The following is an 11,024-nucleotide window of genomic DNA, read 5'->3' as shown; positions in this document are numbered from 1 at the left end:
ATATTCACAGGTGGGACATAGGGACACAACTACAATGGCGCGTAACTAATATGGCGCGTAACGACTTACGCGCGCGGGGGGGCTTGGGGGGGGCGCGAAGCGCCCCCACCAACTAGGTGTTGGGGTGGCGCGAAGCGCCACCCCAACAGCTAGTACTCGATAAGATTGGATTGATCCTTATTTAACTATAAAGAAAGAGGGGGGGGGGAGGGATTTTAGCAGGGGTAAATTTTCTATGAACGAATTTTTGTAAGGAGGGATTTCCCAGTGAAAATCTATCACGGAAATAGGTGGCAAATATTACAGCATTATTTGAATAACGATGAGAAAACAAACAAAAAATGAGTTTTTTCAACTGAAGGTAAAGAACAACATTAGAACTGAAAAAAAAAACAGAAATTATTCCATATATAATGGTGACTGTCCCCTCCTCAATCGTCCTCTTTATGCTAAAGGTTGACTTTTTGGCCTAATCATTCAAGAACAACTCCTGAAACACAGGGGCTGTTTAATTGGAATAACAAGCTTTTTTAAAGCACTAAAAAAATTAGCATACAAATTAGGATTTAGGAGGGGGCAGGTCCCCTCTATTTTCGGGGTAATTTTTTCCGTTTTAATTCTGCTCCATAATCTCAGTTGAAAAATCTTGGATTTCAAGTTAAATTTCAAAAATTAAAAAAAATGAACGCGAATGTTGGATTGTTTATTTGAAATTTCTGCACCCCTAAAATGTCTTGGCCCAGGGTAATCAAGAAACATTTGATAAAAAAAGTGTGTTTTATATTTTACTGTATTTTATCGACAATCTTCCTGCTTAGACCTGTTTCTGCCTTGTACCATATGTGAGGATCGACTGAATGGAAGAATGACTGAACAAAACAAACTTTTGTAAAATTCTTTTGTATTCCCAAAGCATTGCGAGACTTTTAAGATTTAACAGATCCGATTTGTTCATTTTCATACAATCACACTTGGGTTCACTTTAAAAGCCTAGCCACAAAGAGAAAACAAGAGACACATTTATTTTATGAAAAGACAAACAATATTGCATTAAAGTCCATTGGATTTTAAAGTGAGACATTTATCAAATTTTTTGTACCGTATCTTTGAAAATCAGAGAATTTTTTTCAGGGGAAAGAGATAATGGGCATTTAGGAATGGCCTATCCCTTGGCTCCACCTATGACTAAAAGAAAAATTGTTAACACCATATATAATCAAAAGAGGATTTTTGAATTTTACTATTTTTGAAGGGGAAGGGGAGAGCTTGCTGATTTTATACAGAACTGGCAGGGAAAATCAGAACGACTCAAACATTAAAAAGGAGAAGAAAAAAATATTATATCAGAAAAACAACGCCATCACAATCTTCGACGCCAAAAAACGTGGCGCAAAAACTACAAATCTACAAAGATGCCATAAACTACGCAACTATTGATTACATGTCATTGGGACCCTTCAACGTAATATGTATTCCATGTAGAACCCTCCATTTTCCCGATGAAAGAGTAGTAAACAAAAGTGACTCATTTGGAGGTTGCTGCTTACAACGAGAATCAATACATATGAGTCTGCCATATGCGGAGTGCCGGGGCCCGGCCTTGAAATCAGCTACATAGTTTTTTTCTTAACTGGCACATTGACATTTCTGGTCAGTAAAACCATTTAAGAAGGTCACAACTTTTAGGAACAATTTGTATTTTTCCCATGGTGGTTGTATCGAACCTATGTTGACGCCGTGCCATCAAGAAGGGGCTCACATTGTCTACGGCTAGAAGATATGCGACAATGAGAAACATAACCCTGTCATGTATCCATGCCTGGTCCCGGCCTCGAAATTGGCTACGTAGTTTTTTTTTTCCTTAAAGCTGGCACATTTACATTTCTAGGCACAAGAACGATCTAGATAGCTCACAGCTTTAAGCAGGAATTCGTATTTTTTCCAGAGTGACACCACGACATCAAGTCAGAGGCTCACATTGTCTGCGATTAGAAGACAAGCAACAATGAGAATCCACATTTAGAAGGCTGCCATGTAGCTGTTTCGAAATAAAGCTGCTAGACTTCAACTCTTGAAGTTTTGATGCATGTAAGCAGACGCTTGTATGCAGTGGCAGAGTAGCCGCCAAATTATGAAATTAATTTGGAAAAATAATAAAATTTCCCCAACAAGAACTTACAAGGAAAAGTAAGAGTAGTGCCTAACACAAGGAGAAATGAAGTCAAATAAAAAAAAATCATACCTAAAACGACCAAAAATCGCCATAAGTTAAAGTAAGAGTGCCTCCCCTTAAACCCTGTAAAGGCTAGAGTGTCATTCACGTTCTCCTGAAAACCATTTATATTTTGTACGGAATATTTGCAAGAGCCCAACACTAAAAAAGGATAACTAAAGTTTTACTGGAAAAAGCGGGGCTACCACCCACTCAAACATTCTAAAAGGTCAATCTCGTTTGAGACTTTACTGAAAACAGTACATATCAAGACCAGTGTTTTCTATGCGCCACAATATGAAGAAAAATATATTTAAAAAATCACAGCGCTTACCAAGGCTAAAGGAAAGAAAAGAACCCTTCAAAATAATCACATTCTTGACCTTCAATTTAATTTTAGGTTTTAAAAGGACTCTTTTTTAGTCAAAACTTGTCAGTGGTAATAGTTGTCGCCAGTTTGAAAGATCATCTTGCACAGTGCAATCAAAATAAGGATTCTTTACCCGCAATTTGACGTAGTTAACCGAATATTTTGGCAGGCAAATTTTATCCAGATTTCCTAAAGTTTATGATTCGGTTCAGAATCGTGTAAATAATAACCCAAGGATAAGAATGAAAAAAAAATCAAGGAAGAAGTCTATTAATAATATTGTACCCACAGTCTCATGTATCCCCCCGATTTTAAATGTCTTTTTTTTAGTATTTCCATTTAAAAATACTTCATTTCTGGTATTTTCATGAAATAAAAAATGAAAAATACAATGACGATTCCCATATATTTGGAAAAAATACATTTACTCCCCCACCCCCTAATTTTTGTGAATTGACGCCACTGTGCCTCGTCAAAAAAATTATACTATATATATATATATATATATATATATATATATATATATATATATATATATATATATATATATATATATATATATATATATATATATATATATATATATAAAACTCTTAACAGTGCTAAGCGATTTTTTTCCGCTCCAAACCCTAAACAGGGGGCTCTGAGCCCCTAATAAGAAAACTTTCCTAAAGTATGGCGTGAATGCTGCAGTGAGCTCCATACTTTTTCATATATGTCAATGGTACAGGGTAAACTATGTGGTTTTAAGCCCTTCAAAGTATACTGTCATAAATTGTCTCCGTAGAAAGTCGGTTGGAAATTCGTATTCTCATTATTTGATTGGAAGCACCAAGGTACCTGGGGTGAATACTATCCGCGATCTTGGCATAATATTTTATCCGTTACTAAAGTTTGAAGAGCATACGAGGATTGTCTCGGGTAGAGAAGGGCTTACATTGTCTAAAATCAGAAGAGTATTTTTGAAGTTTAATGAGATAATTTTTTTTTAAACTGTACAAGTCAAAGGTTCACCCGACCCTTGAATATTGCTCTCCAGTATGCTACCCTAAAAATAAAAATTATAGCAAGTAAAACAGTTCAAAATAGGGATGATACCTTTTTATTGACAGTGAATAGATATAAAATTATTTAACTAGATATTTCGAACACATACACAGTGTTCATCATCAGCAATAAAACTCTTTTAGTTTTTAGTTTAAGCAGTTTTACTGCTGATGATGAACACTGTATATGTGTTCGAAATATCCAGTTAAATAATTTTATATCTATTCACTGTCAATAAAAAGGTATCATCCCTATTTTGAACTGTTTTAATTTCGTCATGGAAAGGGAGTGTGGTCTTCGAAGTTATCTACGTCGAGTTTATAGGAAGAGGAAGAAAATTGAATCAGTACAAAGATCTGCTACAAAGCTGATTCCCTACCTAAGGCGTTTGTCGTATTCAAAACGTTTAGAGGCAGTAGGATTGCCGAGTCTTCACTTCCGTCGGAAGCGCTCTGATCTTCTCAACGTCCACGGTATTATATATGGCACTGTAAACATGGACAGAATTTTTTTTTTTTAAGAAGCCATTATAAATCAACAAGACAAAATATATTGAAATTCTACCCCCCCCCACCTGCACAAGAATCCAAAGTAGGTGAGATGCCTTTTGTAAACAGATCAATAAAACTTTGGAACTCATTACCTGATAGATGTGTCACTGCTTGTACCGTTCCTAGTTTTAAGACTGAGTAAGTTAATACCTCTTTTTACGGTGATGTATATTGTCAACCATAAGTTTACCGTTGATTTGTGTTAAATATTCTAGAAGTTGCCAGTTATCTTGTATATTCTGCATACAAGCTTTTTAGCTTACAAGCTGTTGGATGAATAAATAAATAAACAAATAAATTAGCCTGATGATTACATGAATAAACCAGATACATTTTCGGCAAATAATTTTTAAAGCATTAAAACAAATCGTCTCACGGCAAAGTAGCGTCTCTGCCACCTTGTGCCACAAGATATCAATTATAGTTCAGTGGGGCCGTGATCCTAGAAAATACAAATTCCCATGGATGCATTCTTCGCGGTTCAAATCCCAGGTTTTCAGCCCATTTTCTTTTCATCTTGAAAAAACGCCTCAACACCATGCAGGTTAAGCTTAAAAGAGAGGTCTCGCCTCTACTCCCGTGGTGATATTATCAACGGCAAGAAATTGCGAAATCAAATAGTCTCTTTGGTAAAGAAAGCCAAAGCTCGGTATGGTCGTGAAACCATGCCCTCCCAATTACTTACTTCAGACCCCAAAAAGTGGCACAACGCTGTGAAAAAAGTGGCCGGCCAAGCTTTTGACAGCAGTGTAAAGGTTAGCAATGATGGTGGGTCCTTAATATGTGCAGAAGAAGTGAGTGAATTCTTCACCAAGATCTGTACTACCTATCCAACTATTACGGCTCATGAAAAGTCCACCATACTTGAAAAATGTGAGCCTGAGAACAACATAATAGTCAGCGAGCTTGATGTTTACACGGAGTTACCAAACCGAATACATCTTCATACCCTGGTGAATTACCTACCAAACTGCTACGTGAATATGCAGCCTTCATAGCATTACCACTGTCCAGCACCATTAACGAGTGTTTTGCTTCTGGCTATTTCCCGTCACAGTGGAAAGGGGCCTATATTAGAATTATTCCAAAAAAGCGTGCCCCCAGTGCATGCGACGATCTCCGCCCGATCTCACTTACACCTTGTTTGGCGAAAGTAACTGAGGCCTTTATACTCAAGTTTCTTCTGAAACAAATTCATGGGCGTATTGATAAATTCCAGTACGGTGGACTCCCCAAGTATAGTACTACAATCTACCTAGTACGGATGTTTGACTGCGTCCTCCAATGGCCTGAAAAAGGTAGCTGTTTCGTCGACATTTGCGCAGTGGATTTCCGAAAGGCCTTTGACCTAATCCGCCACCTGACTGCAGGCATGAATCTTCAGGAAATGGTGGCCAAAGACGCGCCCTTGGGCTTGTACTTGACTTCTTAACTGGCCGAAAACAAAAAGTCTTTGCACTCCACGAAAACGATTCGGATTCATCATGGTCAAATACCTCTTCCGGGGCCCCACAAGGCACAAAATTAGATGGAATAATTTTCCTGGCTGTAATTAATTCCCTGCTTAACCATCACGACGACCGTTACAAGTTTGAAGATGATCTATCCATAGTGCTCGCTTACCTTGTCGAAAACACTATCATAACAAAGCAGTTTTCAGACCAGTTATTTGATCAGCTAAAGACCGAATGCTCAAGTCATGATCTTACCATTAACGTAGCCAAGTCGAAGATAATTCGTTTCAACCCTCTGAAGCCGAATATAGATATGCCTCTAGTCCCTTTCCCGATTGTGAACGAAATAAAAATCTTAGGAGTAACTTTCACTAGTGACTGTAGTTTCCGTGCCCATATTAATTTAACCGTCCACAAGGCTAATGCAAGCCTTCTGACACTTACCAAAATGAGGCGTTTTGGGTGTGATACTGAAAGTCTTCTCCATGCCTACATGTGTTATGTTCGCCCGTTGCTCGAGTACTCGTGCCCGGTGTGGGGTCCATCTGCTATCCGCACAGCGTACCTATTACGCGACATATAGTGCGTCCAGAAAAGAGCAACAAGGATTATGCTCCGAAACCGTGGCATACCCTATGATCAAGCCCTCGCTAAATTAAATTTATCTCCACTTAAAGTTCGGCTTGAACACCTTATTCACCGATTTGGAAAATTCGTCCTAGCCAATAAGAGCCACCGATCACTACTACCCGAAGCAGCCCCTCCCAATAGCCGAACTCGGTTACAAAATAAACTTGTACCCCCTAAAGTGCGAACTAATTGATACGCCAACTCATTTGTGCCTTTCTTCACATCAAGTTTTAATGCTGAGTTGTAGTATGTGATTTTTGTTTAAATGTATTATTTTTGTGAAAAAACTGAATTTAGCTATGCTACGATAGTTTTTAAATATACCGATCTCTCTCTCTCTCTCTCTCTCTCTCTCTCTCTCTCTCTCTCCTCTCTCTCTCTCTCTCTCTCTCTCTCTCTCTCTCTCTCTCTCTCTCTCTCTCTCTCTCTCTCTCTCTCTCTCTCTCTCTCTCTCTCTCTCTCTCTCTCTCTCTCTCTCTCTCTCTCTCTAAAATATGATGCAAATGCCACGATGAGTTCCGTCTTTACGCAAGCTTCAAAAACAATCAAGTATACCCTTTAGTAGGGAAGATTATAATATCAAACTAAAGCTCACAAAGAAAATGTACAAAAGTGAACTATATTTAAGAAAAATGAAACATATATCAATCAATCACTAGTCATACAAGTTTGATAAAATTTCTATCGTATATTTGTTTTAACTTCATTGTACCAGATTTGCGTCTTTGGCCATACCATAGAAAATAGAAGATTTGTTGGCTAGAAGCACTGATGGAGAATCAAATTCTATTATTTGACCTTTGTCTAACACCATAACCCTACAAAAAAAAATTTCCATTAAAGATTCTTATGGCATATTTCAAAAGCTTTAAAAGCTGACTCACTCTCCTAAAATCTGAAAGCCTAAGAAAAGGGGAATCCAAAATATCTCCCCATGCAATCTATTAGCCAAAGACTCTTGAAAGAGCTAGGCCAAAAAAATTGCAGCAAAAAAAAAGACTAAAAATAATCAAAATAACAGTTTTTAGGACAGCATATAGACTGTTTGTGGTAACGATTTTTTAAGGAATCTCATGTTAAAATGACCTTGAAGTGATAGAATCTTCTCTTTAATGATTAATATATCTCATTTTCGTGGGTAATATCAAAATTATTAGTAATTATTGGCTGGTAGTTTTTGTTAGACAAAATCAAAAAAAAAAAAACTTGAAAAAAACTAAATAAAATAAAAACGAATTTGAAAGAAAATTATTACTTGAAGCCCTACTTTACATTTAAAGCACCCTGTAACCGGTGTTTTAAAGGCTGATGCAAGGTCTGCATAAAATCTTAATTTTCAACCTCTGTAAGGGTTAGACGTGGTACCTAATGCTCTGACGAGGATTCTAAGCACATACTAGATAGTATGTATAGCACATACTAGTGCAACAAAGAAGAGCAGAAAGGAAAAAGAGCTAGAAAGAACCATTCTAAAATACATTGATGCCACATGAGACACACAAGCAGGATTTTACAGGGGAAGGGGAAGGTTAGGGGCTCGTATAAACACCTTAATACGGAAACTGCATGGAGAAAATCGATTCGCTAAAAAGAAAAAAAATGATTATATTTTCGCTAAATACACAGGTTCCAATCCGTATTTGCATATTTGTCTATGTCAAGCAAAAAGCAAGCCGTCAGCAAAAATAAAAATAGTAAAAGAAAGTAAGATTCACTCGGTTAAGTCACACACAAATGACAACCTGTTTAATAAGATTCTACACACTAGTCTATTGGTAAAGACATACTGTAGGTCGGGGGGGGATTAATTTTTCCCTAATTTTTTCTATCTTCACCCCTCAAAATAAGACATATACGCTTGACGCGGTTATTCGTTTTGTTTGAATCTGTTTCATCCCTACTACCATAAAACAGTGATCTAGTTTTGTCTAGTAATAGACTATCGAAAACAGAGTGGAGTACACATACAAGTATAATCATTGCCCTGCAGCTGTTTCAATCCGTTTTCACTATCGATATAAACTTCAATAGAAATTCGAAAAGAGATATTAATTCACATGATTTACCTGGTGCTATCCATTATGGTATTCAATCTATGCGCAATGGTGATTACTGTACAATCACTAAACTCTTTTCTTATGGTTGCCTGAATCAAGTCATCAGTTTCCAAGTCAACAGCAGCCGTTGCCTCATCAAGTATAAGAACTTTTGTTTTCCGCAATAGTGCACGAGCCAGACAAACCAGTTGCCGTTGTCCAACACTAGAAGAAGAAGAATACATACTCCTTTAAACAACACATATATCGCCTAATAAACAATCAGGATAATGATAGCAAGACTTCATAGTACGCAGTATGCATGATACAGACATGGAAATAACGGTAGAGCTAATACGAGGTGTCTGACTAATATTACCCGATGGACAAAATCACACAAAATCCTATAGAATCTCCACGATACTAAACTGTAACCAACCCAAGAAGTTGATGCCCACAAATGATGTGCTGTTGACGAGTCCGTTGATTCCTGAATTTAAAATGGAATAGTTATAGGCATCAAGTCAAGGCTAGTTGTAGAAAAAAGCCCAAGACTGACAGTCCAATTGAGTGAGAGGCGATCCTGGCATTTCCCCTAACAGCCGACACTGGAAAGCGTTGTTCCATGTCAAATGTTCAGAAGGGAACCTCTATCTTGATCTGTCCCTGATACTTTCACACTCTGATGTGTATTAGATGAAGAAAATGCCGACCAGATTGAAGAATAGACTATCCAGGATGAGTCCTGGTGAAAAACATATAATGACACTTGAATTACCGTTTTTGCTGTTGTATGGCACTTCGTCCCAGCAATGTCAGTCTATGTTTATAAAAAGCACTTGGACAAGAAATGGTTTATCTAAATAGCCTCTAATCTACCAAACTGCACAGGTTAGTAATAAAAGAGAAGAAAAAGAAGCCACTATTACCATACCGTAATGTGCCTGTCTTGAAATTTTAAAATAAAGAGCTGTAACCCTGCATAAGGGTTTTCAATTCCAGGAATTCCAATTGTATATGTTTCTTAAGGAGTGGTTTTGTGCCTTTGTTTCGGCTAAGCAATGTTCTAGAGCTGAATAAAAGCTTTCATCTTAAATAATATTTTTCACATATGGTGATTTGAGATGATAGGGAAGACAGATTGAAAAATAAATGGCAGTTTAGTACAATATTAGCGACTATTGTTACCAAAATGGTCATTTAAACTAGTTCATAGTGAAATATCATATATAATATATCATATATATATATATATATATATATATATATATATATATATATATATATATATATATATATATATATATATATATATATAAATAATATCTTTTATATATATTTAATTATTAGCCTTTTGAATTTTGAATCTAAAATTTCACATCATAAAACTTCAATAAAGGGGATCTACCCTTCCTCCGCATGTGTATGTCTTATGTTTTGTTAATTCGATATTAAATAATTATCTCTAGAAAATTCCAAAATATTAATTAACAAGTTTATTCATTCACTATTCAATTCATTGGTTGCTTAATCAATTTCAAACGATATATCCTTTTCTAAAAAAAAAGTCTTAAAAAATAAATAGTATAAATTAATAAAGAGAAACCCCTCGTCGCCATCATCTCTATTATCAAACAAGTCTTACGTCTCATATTGTTCTATTTCATAGGGTTTTATGGGTTGTAGGGTTCATATGGTTCTCTTTCATAGGGTTGTTGTATGATTTTTGGTGGATAGGGAGGCTAATATACTTTTCATGGCCAGGAGCCTGACTTCGGGTATGCAGAAAAATACTTGACGCATTAGTGTAGTTTTAGAATTAGAAAGGTAGGGGTAGGAAATACTAATTTGACATGTTGGTTGAAGATTTCTCATCCTTAACTTGCATGACTAAAGACAAACTTATTCAATTTTCAAATTCAATATCCCGATTGTGCATTTAATTCTGTGCCGTTTTACAAAAAGGATATTTTACACGAGGTAAAAAACAACAGAAAAATTTTCCTCTCAAACTAGAATTTAAGAAACTGAAAAGACTGATTCCAAGTAACTTTTCAATCAGAATCCACTAGAAATGTCCAAATCGCTGAATTGGTTGTTACTTAGATTCGTAAAATCTTTTGAAACTTTTATTTTATCACTTAAAAAGTCATCAATGACGAAAATCTTCTTCTTCGAAAACATGGTCTGGAATGTGCTCGCAATGCGCCTTGTCAGACTGAAGGTTTCTGAAAAACCCATGGAAACCTTCTGATATGAAGAGAAGCTGAGCAGTGGCGTTATCATTATTAAATGTAGCTATTAGATTTGAACTTTCAAAAGTTGCATGTTTAAATTTGTAAGCAGACATTTCCATGAAGGTGTAAGGTAGCCGCCATCTTATGAGATGAATTATAAAAAAGAAAAAAAAAAAAGAATTTCCACGGGAAAGTAAAAATAAACTCTAAAATGGTGAGAAATAAATTCATATGGTACTTAATCATATGATAATAAATATGATCAAACTTAAAACAAATAAAAATTGTCATGGTTGAATAAATGACACCTTAAGCAAAAGGAATAAGATCGTTAATTGTGTCGAATTTAAAAAAAAAGAAGTTTTCAGGAATAAAAGTGGGCTTAATGCCCCTTAAACTCTCTGAGGAATAGAGTGTTTTTCACCCTTTCCTGAAAACTATTTGTAATTCGAATAGTGTATTTTTCAACAACAACAAAAAAGCACTA

General features: G+C 36.0%; 1 protein-coding gene across 4 annotated transcripts in view; it reads right to left on the bottom strand.

The window, feature by feature from the left end:
* Positions 1 to 6,869: 6,869 nt before the first annotated feature.
* The window catches only part of LOC136040346 (multidrug resistance-associated protein 1-like), a gene marked incomplete at its 5' end in the record, with an annotated part of 45,377 nt that continues 41,222 nt past the window's right edge, over positions 6,870 to 11,024 (bottom strand). For all 4 annotated transcript variants that reach the window (XM_065724590.1, XM_065724591.1, XM_065724589.1 and 1 more), the window contains 2 exon segments: positions 6,870 to 7,082; positions 8,331 to 8,525. In XM_065724590.1, coding sequence (XP_065580662.1) covers positions 6,968 to 7,082; positions 8,331 to 8,525 — 310 coding nt within the window.

Source organism: Artemia franciscana, chromosome 20, assembly GCF_032884065.1.
Source record: "Artemia franciscana chromosome 20, ASM3288406v1, whole genome shotgun sequence".
NCBI lineage: Eukaryota > Metazoa > Arthropoda > Branchiopoda > Anostraca > Artemiidae > Artemia > Artemia franciscana.
This window is presented reverse-complemented; position numbering and strand designations above follow the sequence as displayed.